Source organism: Otolemur garnettii, unplaced genomic scaffold (genome assembly GCF_000181295.1).
Source record: "Otolemur garnettii isolate 467f Iridium unplaced genomic scaffold, OtoGar3 scaffold00045, whole genome shotgun sequence".
Taxonomy (NCBI): domain Eukaryota; kingdom Metazoa; phylum Chordata; class Mammalia; order Primates; family Galagidae; genus Otolemur; species Otolemur garnettii.
Genome location: NW_003852440.1, coordinates 6,078,601 through 6,093,429, shown reverse-complemented (window position 1 = coordinate 6,093,429; position 14,829 = coordinate 6,078,601). Strand labels below are relative to the sequence as shown.

The 14,829-nt window shown below is 36.9% G+C and overlaps 1 protein-coding gene across 1 annotated transcript in view; it reads right to left on the bottom strand.

Moving 5' to 3' along the window:
* Window positions 1-14,829, bottom strand: part of DNAH14 (dynein axonemal heavy chain 14) — a 554,037-nt gene that overhangs the window by 51,209 nt on the left and 487,999 nt on the right. The window contains exons 73-75 of the mRNA XM_003791010.1: window positions 11,108-11,210; window positions 8,248-8,475; window positions 2,696-2,882 (exon numbers count right to left, since the gene is read on the bottom strand). Coding sequence (XP_003791058.1) covers window positions 2,696-2,882; window positions 8,248-8,475; window positions 11,108-11,210 — 518 coding nt within the window. The remainder of the gene's footprint in view (window positions 1-2,695; window positions 2,883-8,247; window positions 8,476-11,107; window positions 11,211-14,829) is intronic.

Here is a 14,829-nt window from a genome sequence, read left to right as displayed (position 1 = left end):
AAAAAAAAAAAAGAAGAAAAGTTGGGTGGCAACTGTGGCTCAAAGGAGTGGGGGTGTGGCCCCATATACCGGAGGTGGTGGGTTCAAACCTGGTCCCATCCAAAACTGCGGGGGTGGGGTGGGGTGGGGGGGTGGCAGGGGGAGGTACCTGCAGAAGCAGCTAAGATTTTGAAAAAGAACAGAAAAAGCTGGCAATTTGGAATTGTCATAAAATTCCCAGTGTTTCAAAGCAGCTATACAATTAAAACACGTGATTTTAGAGTACGTTTCTATTGTCTGATGTAATTCTGCCAGCGCAGTTGTATGCTATATGTTATTGCATGCCTGATTCACATAATTCATATTTACTATAATAGTCTGTATACAGACTATGCACATTTTACTTTTGGGGTGACTTAAAGGACTCTTAATCTAACAGTGATGTTATTTTAAATAGTTTTGAAAATGAAAATCTTAAAAAACAAGCAAACAAATAAACAAACAAATAAATAAGCAAAGCTTTTCCTGTCTCGGCAAGTAGTAGGATATAATGTAATGTTTTCTTGACACAAGGGTCAGCAAAATAGACTATTACTAGTCATTCTATAGGTTTTTTTTACAAATGAATCTCCTTAAAATATCACATTTACCTTTTTGTCTATCTATCCACACTCTTAAGACCCTAGGCAGAAATGTGGATCTCATTTCTTTTCCCCTTGATTATATCACACTCACAAAGATCTCTCATAAGATGGCATTTTTCTTTTCACTTTCTACTCACCTTTTTATTTTTTTTTTGGAGACAGTCTCACTATGTTGCTCCTGGTAGATTGCTGTGGCATCACAGCTCACAGCAGCCTCAAACTCTTCAGCTTAAGCCATTCTCTTGCCTCAGCCTCCTAAGTAGCTGGGACTACAGGTGCTTGCCCACAATGCTCGGCTACTTTTACTTGCAGTTGTCATTGTTGTTTAGCAGGCCCAGGCCAGGTTCAAATTTGCCACCCTCAGTGTATGTGGCTGGCGCCATAGCCACTGTGCTATGGGCCCCAAGCCCTTCTATTCACCTTTTCTCTACAAATTCCCACTTATCAAAATTTATGTCAAGTCCTACCCTCCAATCTCTATAAGGTCAGAGATGGGCAATTTTCTTTTCTATGCTAGCAACTGTTGGACGGGGCACAGTGGCTGATGTCTAACCTGGAGATTTCTGCTCCACAAAGGTGGAGGCCTGGATGGAGGATAGAAACTCAGAGGGGAGAAGAGGAAACAGAGAACAAGAGAAGATGTTGAATTTTATCTTTCTGGGGTAGGGCAAAGGTCTTGAATCTCAGCACTGCTGCTTACTAGTTGTACGAGCTTGGCTGATGTAATTCTTACCTGTACTCCACATGCCACATGATTGTTTTGAGCATTAAATGAGAAATATATATATAAGGACTGTCATGGAATAGTTGATCTATAAATGTTAGCCTGTTTCTCCTTTCTTGTGCTTTGTATTTATTTTATATTCTAGCTTCTCAGAAGGCATGAACTTTTTTTTTTTTTTTCTGAGACAGAGTCTGGCTCTGTTGCTATGGATAGAGCTGGAGTGGGTGGCATCATCCTAGCTTATTGCAACCTCAAAATCCTGGGCTCGAGTGATGGTCCTGCCTCAGCCTCCTGAGGAGCTGGGACTACAGGAGTGCCCCATGGTGCTGGGCTGATTTTTCTGTTTTTAGTAGAAACAGGGTCTTACTCTTGCTCTAATTGCTCTGCCACTCTGAGCTCAGGTGATCTTTCAGCTTCAGCCTTACAGAGTGCTAGGTTCACAGGCATGAGCCACTGCACTCGACCAACTTCCTTATCTTTTTTATTTTTAGAATGTCAATTTTTATTTTATTTTCTCTATACATATACATGTGTTTATTTGGTTTCCACTTTTTGCCTTCACAAAATTAAAAAGGCTTAAAATTTAATAACAATAACAATGTTTAAGATAAGGACTAGAAACAAAAAACCTCGTAAAGAACCAATGAAGATAAATACATTCAGAAAAGAAATCAGATGATTGCTGCAATGAAATATTGAGCAATAATAATAATAATAATGCAAAAAAAAGTAAAAATAAAAAGAGAAGTTAACTGATGACTCCATGCTGAACCTCAGAGTCAAAGCTTTCTATGATAGACATACTCTTAGCTGACAATGTGAATGTTACTTTTTGTTTATCTTTTTTTAACTGTCTTACATAATATTGTATTTAATAGCATGGAGAGTAAATGACTTTTGCAATACTGAAGGCTAATAAAAGCCATTAAAAATGAACATTAAAATTTATTGAAATACATATTTTAAATAATGCGGCAATGCTTATTTATTTTTTATTTATTTATTTTTTTGAGACAGAGCCTCAAGCTATTCCCCTGGGTAGAGTGCCATTGCATTACAGCTCACAGCAACCTCCAACTCCTGGGCTCAAGCGAGTCTCCTGTGAGTCTCCTGCCCCTGCCTCCCAAGTAGCTGGGACCACAGGCGCCTGCCCGCCACAACGCCTGGCTATATTTTGGTTGCAGCCATCATTGTTGTTTGGTGGCCGGGGCTGGAGTCAAACCCACCACCTTAGGTGTATGTGGCTGGCGCCTTAGCTGTTTGAGCCACAGGCATTGAGCCAACAATGCTTATTTTAAAATAATTGAGTAATGTCAGAAGATAAATTCTTTTCTTACCTTATTGCTACAGAAAGTGAAGTCATCCTTTAGCACTTCAGGATTACAAAATCTGTAGAGAAGGGTCTTCAGGCATCGCTTGTCCCAGCTGTCAGTCACCCGGCCACCATAAATCACTTCCCCAATCAGGTAGCGCAGTGCTTTCCATGGAATACCAGGGAACCGGCTCAGGGAATTGTCCAACACCTTTATCGAAACCTTTATAAAATCCACCAGTCTCTATTATTTCAGTATGTTTTCAACTTACTCTGATGTTTTAACGTCAACTCTCAAATAGGCATAGATATTTTCTCTTTAAATATATGGAAACTATACATTTCTTTCTTTCTTTCTTTCTTTTTTTTTTTTTTGGCCAGGGCTGGGTTTGAACCTGTCACCTGTGGTATATGGGGCTGGCACCCTACTCCTTGAGCCACAGGTGCACCCGAAACTATACATTTCTTGTTAAATTTGTTCCTGAGTATTTAAAATTTTTCATCACTATTATGAAAGTACCATTTTGCTGATTTCAATTTCTAGGTAGATGTTCATGATTACTGAAAAGTAATTGATTTTTATACTTTTATCTAGTTATTTTGCCAAATTCTCTAATTAATGGATTGTTTTTACTAGTCTCTTAGATTTTCTAGATATATAATTATATTACAACTAAAAGATAGTTTTCTCTCTTCTTATTCTCTTTTACACTGTTAATATGAATTATGTAATTTTTTTCCTCATTGCATTTTGTAGAACTTCTAAGACACTGTTGAATGATAATGGTGGCAATGAGTATCCTTGTTTGATTTTTTATTTTATTTAAAACAACTTCAGTATTTGACAACTTAGAATGATATTCACTGTTGTTTTTTGATGGCCTTTGTCATATTTAAGTAGTTCCTTTTAATTTTATTTGAGTTTTTTAAAAATTTAAGAATGGGTCCAGAATTCATAATTAATGTCTTTTCTATATCTATTGAGATGATCATACAGATTAGGATTATGGATGTCTAGTTATTTGGCCATTTCTGCATTCCTGGAATAAATCCAACTTGGTTATAATGCATTTTTTTATAAATTGCTGAAATCTATCAATATTTTATGTAGAATTTTTATAACTCAAGTGCTAAGTAAAATTAGTTTATAGTTCTTATGTATATTATCTTTTTTTTTTTTTTTTTGGACAGAGCCTCAAGCTATCCCCCTGGGTAGAGTGCTGTGGCTTCACAGCTCACAGCAACCTCCAGCTCCTGGGCTCAAGCGAGTCTCCTGCCTCAGCCTCCCAAGTAGCTGGGACCACAGGCGCCCGCCACAACGCCCAGCTATTTTTTGGTTGCAGCCGTCATTGTTGTTTGGTGGATCTGGGCTGGATTCAAACCCGCCACCTTAGGTGTATGTGGCTGGCGCCTTAGCCACTTGAGCCACAGGCGCCGAGCCATGTATATTATCTTTAAATAATTATGTTGGTTTCACAAAATAAACCTGAGAGGTCTGGAATATTTTAATATGATAACTATCTGTTAAAGTTTAAAATGAAGCAAGCTACAAAACCATCACATTTGCATTTTTTTATGGCAATTAATCTACCCCAAATTTTCATTTATTTTTGAGTCAATTTTGATAATTTATATTTTCTAGGAAATCAAGTTCATCTAGATTTTCAAAGTTTGTCTTATCAAAAGCCAATTTTTGAATTTATTTTTTCTTTTTGCTTTTTGAATATATTTTATCAGTATGAGATTTTATATTTATCCTTTTGGGTTTTAATTATTTATTATTAATTATTTCAAGACAGTGTCTTGCTCTGTTGCCTAACCTAGAATGCGGTGGCATCTCATCATAGCTCACTGCAGCTCCAGACTCCTGGCTCACATGATTATCCTGCCTTTGTCTCCTGAGCAACTGAGATTACAGCCACAGGCCACCATGTTTTGCTAATTTTTAAAATTTTTATTCTAGAGACAGGGTCTTGCTATGTTGCCCAGGCTGGTCTTGAACTTCTAGTCTCAAGCAATGCCCACTGTGTTGGCCTCCCAAAGTGCTGTGATTACATGTGTGAGCCACTGTACCTGATCTTTTATTCTTTTTTAGTTTATTTTGTTGTTTCCTTTTCTTGTATTTCTTCTTTAGTAATAAAGACATTTAAGGCCATAATTTTTTATATGAGTATAGCTTTTGTATTGATATGCCCTTTTTGATATGAAACAGTCTCACTTCCATTGTGTTTGATATTTTGTAACTTCTTTAATATCCTTTTGACAAAAGGTTATCTAAAGACATGCTACTTAGTTTTCAAGGTAAGATTTTTTGAGGGTCAAATTTTTATTATTTATTAGATTGTGATCAGAGAATGTGGCCCACAACATTGTCAAGGATTTCTCTTTCTGTCTATGTTCATGACTGAGTTTTGTAACAGTTTCTTGGATATCTGAAAAAATATATATTCTCTGTTGAAGGAATGTTAGTCAATTTCATATTGATCTGTTAATCAATTTTGTTGACTATATTTTTCTATTATTTGTTTTATTTTTGGTTATTAGAACTGTCCAACCAGATGGAATTCTTTTTAAAATTTTCTATAATAATTACCTATACATATATATGTGTACATGTACATATGTTTGTGTTTATATATGTATATGCATAAATATATGTATATGCTACATAGCTCCCAACTTTTTGGCACCAGGGCCCAGTTTCATGGAAGACAATTTTTCCATTAATTAGAAAAGGGAGGGCCTTAATGATTCTCATAAAGTGCAGTCAACCTAGACCTCTAGCATAATTTATAGTAAGGTTTGTGTTTCTTTTTCTTTTTTTTTTTTTTGAGATAGAGCCTCAAGCTGTCCCCCTGGGTAAAGTGCTGTGGCATCGAAGCTCACAGCAACCTCCAACGGCCTGGGCTCAAGCGAGTCTCCTGCCTCCGCCTCCCAAGTAGCTGGGACTACAGGTGCCCGCCACAACGCCTGGCTATTTTTTGGTTGCAGCCATCATTGTTGCTTGGAGGGCCGGGCTGGATTCGAACCCACCACCTTAGGTGTATGTGGCTGGTGCCTTAGCCACTTGAGCCACAGGCACTGAGCCAAGGTTTGTGTTTCTATGAGAATCTAATGCTGCTGCTGATGTCATAGGAGGTGGAGCTCAGCTAGTGATGTAAGTGAGGGGGAGTGGCTGTAAATACAGATGAAGCTTTGCTTGCTCACCTGCCTTTCACCTTCCTTTTTTTTTTTTTTTTTTTTTTTGAGACAGAGCCTCAAGCTGTCCCCCTGGGTAGAGTGCTGTGGCATCACAGCTTACAACAACCTCTAACTCCTGGGTTCAAGTGAGTCTCCTGCCTCTGCCTCCCAAGTAGCTGGGACCACAGGCGCCTGCCACAACACCTAGCTACTTTTTGGTTGCAGCTGTCATTGTTGTTTGGTGCTCGGGCTAGATTTGAACCTGCCACCTTAGGTGTATGTGGCTGGCACCTTAGCCACTTGAGCTGCAGGCGCCAAGCCCCTTTCACCTTCTGCTGTGCAGCTTGATTCCTAACAGGACATGGACTGGTACCAGTCCAAATCCTGGGGGTTGGGGACTGCAGTGCTTACAATGAGCTATTGTCTCACAAATGTAGATTCATATTGTATAATGACTGAGGCTACAAACTCTGAAGCCAGGCTATTCAGGATTGAATTATGCCTGTTCTACTTGCTAATTAGGCAAGTTACTTAATCTCCCTGTATTGTGACAGTGAAATGAGGATAATACCTTTTTGAGCAGGTGTGGTGGCTCACGCCTATAATCCCAACACTTTGGGAGGCTGAGGTGGGAGGATTATTTGAGGCCAGGAGCTTGAGACCAGTCTGGGCAACAGAGAGATAGCCCATTTCTACAAAAAATTAAAAAATTAGGAGCGGGCATATGCACATATAGTCCCAGTTACTTGGAGAGGGGGGCTGAGTCAGGAGGATTGCCTGAGCCCAGGAGTTCAAGGTTGTAGTGAACTATGATCATGCCACAACACTCCACTTGGGGCAACATAGTGAGACTCTATCTCTTTAAAAAAAAAATACTACCTTATTTTCAAGGTCCTATTGTAAGGACTAATTACTCCATAAAGCCTGAGAGTAAGCATAGAGAGTAAACTCTATAAATGTTAACCATTTTCAGGACCATTACATATTCTTTATCAATTGTTTTTCTCCTATTTGCCATTTTTCACCTTAAATTCTACTTTGCCTGATATTAATATTGCCATCCTTGCATTATCCTATTTTTATTTTCTTGGTAGTTTCAAGCTTTCTTTGTTAATTTAGGTGTTTTTCTTATAATATATCTGGGTTTTGTTTTTTTTAACCCAGTTTAATAGTTTTTTTTTAATGAGGGGAGGTAGTCAATTTATACTTAATACAAGAGCTATAATTTCTTCCACTTTGATTTATGTTATTATTTTACTTTGTTGTCTCATACTTTCCCTCTTAGTTTTGATAGTTTTATCAAATTATTATTTCTTTTTTTTTTCTTCATTGTTAATATAGACATTATGCTGCTTCCTTTAAAGGCTATTTTTCCTTTCCTTGAATCCATTTCTCTATTCAAATGGAAAGAAGATATCAATTATTTACCTATCAAATGTCTAATATATAGCGTAAATATTTCCTGCATGGTACTGTTTACCTTTTGATTGAGCTTTGAATAGCTGGACAGAAGCATGCTTGAACTCATATCCTTTGACAGATACCCAAAGAGCCATGTTAGATACCCAAAAGATATCTGGGTATCTGGGTATCTTTGTCAGATACCCAAAGAGTCTTATGCCATGTCCTTGTTGGGTGTGGAACCATATACTGTGATAGGAAATTGAGCCGGCAGTGACAGCCTCTTGTGAAAATTAAAAAGCCTAATGGATACATATAGAGGACACAGAAAGCTACTCATCTAGGAGAGGTCTAGGTGATAGAGACTCTGAGGCAGAATCAAAGTTTTCCTCTGAAAGTTAAGTCCGTCTGACATATAAATCAATGGTAATCAAGGGCGACATGTTATGCACTGGAGGCAGAATTCAAATTAACCTGGGAAAGATTTAAACAGGTACTGCTTTGTGTCTATTTTAGCAATAATGAAAACACCAATAATAAAACACAAATAGAAGGCTCTATATACAGAGTGGTAAAGAAAGACTATTAAGCTAAACTTTCACCCTCCCACAATGGGCCAATGTAATCTTGCTTGCTTTAAAAGAATAGATGATGCTGACAAATGGTTCTTTGGAGCCAGCACTGATTATCTGTCTCCCTTGTCCTGCTTTTTTTTTTTTTTTTTTTTTAGCCAAAGAAACTAAGAGATTAATTAGTTTGCCTGAGAGATTAAATACTTATATAACTATAAGTGTTGGCACTGTAATTTGATTTCAGAAAAGCTGGCTTCAAAGTTTGTTTTTAAACATTAACTCTTTATTGCCTTATTACAGAGTTCTTTCTCTTACCACTATATAAAACACTTAGTATTTGTGTATTAGTATTAGTTTTAGATACATAATAGGCTCTCAGTTTATATATTACTGTTATTTATTTATTACTGCTTATTTTGAAGAGACTATACTTACCTCCAAGTCTGAAGCATTAAATTTATAAATAATATTCCAGCCCAATATTCCATAATTTTTTCTTTCATTGATCACAGCATTGAAAAAACATAGGCTGAATAAAAGCTTTTTCCACCATTCTCCACAGTCACGTTTTTCAAATAACTCTTCTGTTACCTCTCCACTTCCAGTGAATCCAAATGTTTGAAGTAAATTACTTTTCAACCCCTGGGGAGGTTCTACAGCAATCTTTAAAACAGATGTGAATAAAAATGACATATGAGGACAGATGTAGGCGTTGGTTCAGTAGGGACTCTTCTTTGTATAGCACTGGTAAAAAAACTAGCTAAGAATGTTAACTGTTCAAGATTCACTGGCAAATCAAAATGTTTTTTTTTTTCTTTGAAAACTTCTATGAAACAATTGTTCCAGATTTTCTACTGTTCCAATTTTTATTTTATCTCATTTTATTTATTTTTTGAGACAGAGTCTCACTATGTCACCCTCAGTAGAGCAACATGGCATCTCAGCTCACAGCAATCTCAAACTCTTGGGCTTAAGTGATTCTATTGCTTCAGCCTTTGAGGCTGAGGACTACAGCCCCCCCACAACCCTGGCTGTTATTCTGTTGCAATTGTCATAGTTGTTTAGCAGGCCTGGGCCAGGCTCCAACCAGCCAGCCTTGGTGTATGTGCTTGGCTCCCTACTCAATGAGCTACGGGTGCTGACCCCCAATTTGTATTTTAAAATAGGAAGTAGAACATTATTATTAAAAGAATTCCTGTTTGTTCTAAATATAGGGTTTGGGAAGCACAGCAGTTTAGAAAGTTTGACAATGAAGAGATTCTGTAGTCTAAACTTGTATGTCAAGGCAACTAAGTTGCAAGGCAACGGATATCAGAATCAGAGGTTGCAAGGCCTCAGCAAGGCAGCAGATGTAGGGGGCACCAAATTATAACAGAAAAACTGAGCTAACAAATGTGTTGAGTCATCATTGCTATTAAAAATGAGAAAAGCTAATTGGGTGTTACACTAAGTTATTTTACTTGCCTTGAAAATCCATTTGGTTGATTTCTTAACTAGGATAATTGAAATGAGAGATTGGGGGTTGAGTGGGGAGAGAATCAATTGGAGGGCTTTTGAGATAATGTGGCCGTTAAGTCTGAAAATGTGAGGGGTCTGAAATGTTATCCTATTTGCACAGTTCATATACATATATATATATATATATAAATGTACACACATACATAAAAGTAGCTAAGAATAAAGCTATTCTCAAGATTCATTGGTAAATCAAAAAATCTTGTGTTATTTTTATTATATACATTGTACATATATTATCAAAATTACCTTACTTTCTGGGTTAATATCTTTCTGATATTACTTTGTCAGCATTATATGAGAATAGTTATTCATAGTACCTTTAATAGCAGCACTAACTTTACCACAACTATTTATAGTTTTTGCCAAGTTATTGGGCTATCAAAGGATTTGTATCTCTCTGATAGCTAGAAGCTGAACTTTTAATTTTTTCATGTTACTGACTTCTTGGGACCTTTGCCCATTTTTTATGGGATGTTAATGTTTTCCTTAATTATTTGTAGGTCCTTTTATTTGTATATTAAGAAAATGATTATCTCTGTCCGTAAGTAGTCGTATAGGAAAAACTCCCTTAAGCCAGGAATGGTGGTATGTACTTATAGTCCCAACTGCTTGGGAGGATGAAGTGGGAGGCAGATTGAGCCCAGGGGTTGGAGGCTATAGTGTGCAATGATTCAGCACCTGTGAATAGCCACTGCACTCTAACCTGGGAAACATAGTAAGACCCTGTCTCTCAAAAACTAACAAAAACCCCACAAAAAACTCCCATAACATTTTATACATGCACTAATGCATTCATTATAACTACATTAAAATGCTTACATTGATGGACACAAAGTGGAATTAGGTCAATGGGCCTACGTACCATGAAATGTCTTAAATGTCATTATTCCCCTGCTCCCACTACTTTTATCTCCCAAAGTCCCCACTTCTGGCCAGACATAAATGGCCAGAGTTTGATGTTGGAAGATAAGTGGAAGGCCTTGAGTCTTAGACTATGAGTTGTGGGTTTCTCCAATCAATCCATGTGCTGTCTTCTTCGGGAGCAAGGTTGTTGGGAAGCGGTTCAGTATTGCCAGTTTAGGTACATGTATTTAGGAGACAGGGAAGAGGTGGGAGCAGTGTGACAGGAAGTTTCTTAGTTTTCCAAGAGTGAATCTGATTTACTCTCGGGCTAGATTAGGACTCTGTCAGAAAAGTGCCCCATCCACCTGATTTCTTGTGCCAATTATGTTACAGTTGCAAGTGTGTATATGCTCATGTGTCTGGGCACAGCATTCTGCCCATGCCATTGGTCAGTTTTCTCTGCTATTAGGACTTCAGCTGGTCACTTGTTTAACAGAATTGACTAAGTCTTAGTATTTATTCAACCTTGATGGTGGATATGAATAGAAGTCACAGATAAATCCTTAGTTACGACATTTTTGTAAATAATTCTAATCTAATTTCTGCCAGACTCATAATAACTGTAATATGTATGGTTAAGGGGAACAGAGAGAAGGAAAAAGCTAGAGAAGTGATGGATAGGAAAAGGTCACAAATCACATATTTTATAACAATTAGAAGCCTAGCATTCTTATTTGAGAAAACAAACATCTAAACTGTGAATTACTTGGAAGCAGGGATCTACTTTGGCATTCTCCCTGGTCTGCAGTATAGGGCTACGTACAAAGCATACATCTAGTCCTCTCTTTTAAATTCAGAGTTATGAATGCAAGATGAGGTACATTCAAACAGGAGTTCTTAGTCAATATTAAAATCCATTATACTTTGTTCTTACCTTTAAACTCATTTGAAGAATGGGAATCGGAAAAGAACCATCTGATTTTGAGCTTAACCATAGTCTGAAATCAGGGTCTACTGTCAGAGCTGGATTATTCAATCTGCAAAATAAAAAGTCTATAAATATTTTACAGTGAAAAATGTAAACACCAACATGTTCTCAGAGTCACACCATTTCAGTGCTTGAGGTGACCTTATAAATCATTTTAATGTGAAAGATCTTATTATATTACTATATGAGCCTTTATGTGGAAGCCTTCATGATTTATTTATAAATAGATTATAATCTATTGAATAAAACAGAGACCAATGAGTCCATATTGATATAAATAAATAAGTAGATGGAAGAAACGGAAAACCTCTTTCTTATAGTGGAACATCATTAAATAAATGTTAAGGAATTGTGGAGTTAGAAAGCCACCATTTGGCAAATTAGTATTTGGTAATAATTTAGTCAAAAATTATCAATGGATGTTTAAGCTAGTGAGTAGAAGTTTGAAATATATACATGGTCTGAAAGATCCCACAAGTGGAAGATACCACTTTAATCAAATAGTCTGATTAATTTCACCAGCAATGAACTAGATTGATACCATTTGCCTCTTTTCTTGTTGATATGTTTTATTTTTTAAATTTTTAGTTCAAATTAATATAAGGGTACAAATGTATAGGTTACATTATTTTCATTTCTAAGGTAAAGTTCAAGTTCTAGTTGATCCCTTTGCCGAGGAGGCATGCTGAACACCTTCACATTGTGCACATTAGGTGAGATCCCACCGATTGCTCTCCCTCCCTCTTCCTCTCCTCTCCTGCCTCTCCCCTTCACTAGACTAGATTTGTGTTTTTCCTTCATGTGGGTGTGTAGTTGTTTAAATGTTGGTTTCATATTAGTATTGAGTACGTTGGATACTTTCCCCCCTGTTCTTGTGATACCTTACTAAGAAGAATGTGTTTCAACTCCATCCAGGTAAACACAAAAGATGTAAAGTTTATGGCTAAATAGTACACCATGGTATACAAATACCACAGTTTGTTAATCCATTCATGGGTTGATGGGCACTTGGGTTGCTTCCACGTCTTGGCAATTGTAAGCTGAGCTGCAATAAACATTCTAGTGCAAATGTCCTTGTGCTAAAATGATTTTTTTCTTCTAGGTAGATACCTAGGACTGTGGGATCAAATGGAAGATCAACTTTTAGTTCTCTGAGAATTCTCCATACCTCTTTCCACAGACATTGTATTAGTTTGCAATCCCACCAGCAGAGTAGAAGTGTTCCCTTCTTGCCACATCCACACTAGCATCTGCAGTTTCAGGATTTTGTGATGTAGGCTAATCTCACTGGGGTAGGTGATATCTCAGAGTGGTTTTATTTTTTTTATTTACTTATTTTTTAATTAATTACTTTTTGTTAAATCATAACTTTGTACATTGATGCATTTATGAGGTTCAGGGTACTGCTTTGATATATAATGTGAAATGTTTACATTGAACTAACACATCCATCACAATTATACTTATTTCTTAATAGTTTTGAAATGTACCATTGCATCATGCACATTAGATGAGGTCCCCCAAATACCCTCCCTCTTCCCATATTCCCCCTCCCCTCCCCTCTCTTTCCTCTTCCCTTCTGCTTTCTGGACTATAGTTATGTTTTGCCATTCGTATGAGTGTGAGGTGGTTATATATTGATTTCATAGTAGTATTGAGTACACTGGATACTTTTTTTCCCATTCTTGAGATACTTTACTAAGAAAAATATGTTCCAGCTCCATTCAGGTAAACATAAAAGATGTGAAGTCTCAATCTTTTTTATGGCTGCATAGTATTCCATGGTGTACATATACCACAATTTGTTAATCCATTCATGGGTTGATGGGCACTTGGGCTGTTTCCATGTCTTGGCTATTATGAATTAGGCCGCAATAAACATTCTGGTGCAAATGTCTTTGTTGTAAAATAATTTTTGATCATCTGGGTATATACCTAGTAGAGGAATTGCAGGATCAAATGGTAGGTCTACTTTTAGTTCCTTGAGTGTTCTCCAAACTTCTTTCCAAAAAGGTCATATTAGTTTGCATTCCCACCAGCAGTGTAGAAGAGTTCCCTTCTCTCTGCATCCACGCCAACATTGATAATTTTGGGATTTTGTGATGTGGGCTAATCTTACTGGAGTTAGATGATATCTCAAAGTGGTTTTGATTTGTATTTCTCTGATAATTAAGGATGACGAGCATTTTTTCATGTGTTTATAGGCTATACGCCTGTCTTCATCAGAGAAGTTTCTGTTCAAATCTCTTGCCCACATAGAAATGGGATTATTTATTCTTTTCTTATTGATTAATTTGAGTTCTCTGTAGATTTTAGTTATCAGACCTTTGTCAGAAGCATAACCTGCAAAAATCTTCTCCCATTCTGAAGGTTGTCTGTTTGCTTTACTTACTGTGCTCTTGGCTATGCAAAAGCTTTTTAGTTTGATCAGATCCTAGTAATGGATTTCTGGTGTTGCTTCAATTGCCTGGGGGGGGGTCCTCCTCATAAAATATTCTCCCAGGCAATTTCTTCAAGTGTTTTCTCTGCACTCTCTTCTAGTATTTTTATAGTTTCATGTCTTAAGTTTAAGTCTTATATCCAGTGAGAATCAATTTTTGTTAATGGTGAAAGGTGAGGGTCCTTCAGTCTTCTACAGGTTCACTCAGCACCATTTGTTAAATAGAGAGTCTTTCCCCCACTGAATATTTTTGATAGGCTTGTTGAAGATCAAAGGATGATAAGCAGCTAGGTTCATCTCTTGGTTCTCTATTCTGTTACATAAATCTACTGTTCTGTTTTTGTGCCAGTACCATGCTGTTTTGATCACTATAGATTTATAGTATAGCCTGAAGTCTGGTAATGTGATACCTCGAGATTTATTCTTATTTCTGAGTAATGTATTTGCTATTCACGGTTTTTTCTGATACCATATAAAATGAAGTACTATTTTTCAAGTAAGACAATGGTGCTTTAATAAGGATTGCATTAAATCTGTAGATTGCTTTGGGTAGTATGGACATTTTAACAATGTTGAGTCTACCCAGACATGAGCATGGTGTGTTTTTCCATTTGTTAGCATCTTCAGCTATTTCTTTTCGCAGAGTTTCATGTCCTCTGTTAGGTAAATTCCCAGATATTTCATCTTCCTTGACACTATTGTAAAAGGAATAGAGTCCTTGATTGTTTTTTCAGCTTGACAATTGTTGGCGTATAGAAAAGCTACTGATTTGTAAGTATTGATTTTTTATCCTGAGATGCTGCTGTATTCCTTGATCACTTCTAAGAGTTTTGAAGTTGAGTCCCTGAGATTTTCCAGGTACAGGATCATTTGATCATCACTGAAGAGTGAGAGTTTGATCTCCTCTGACTCTATTTGGATACCCTTGATTGCCTTCTCTTGCCTGATTGCAATAGCTAAGACTTCCATTACTATGTTAAATAGCTGTGGAGACAGTGGGCATCTTTGCCTCATTCCTGATCTGAGTGGAAATGTTTTCAATTTTACACCATTCAATATGATTATTGGCTGTAGGTTTGCTGTAAGTGGCCTCTATCAGTTTAAGAAATGTCCCTTCTATGCCTATTTTCTTAAGAATTCTGATCACGAAAGGATCCTGGATATTATCAAAGGCTTTTTCTGCATCAGTTGAGAGAATCATATGGTCTTTGTTTTTTATTTTATTGAT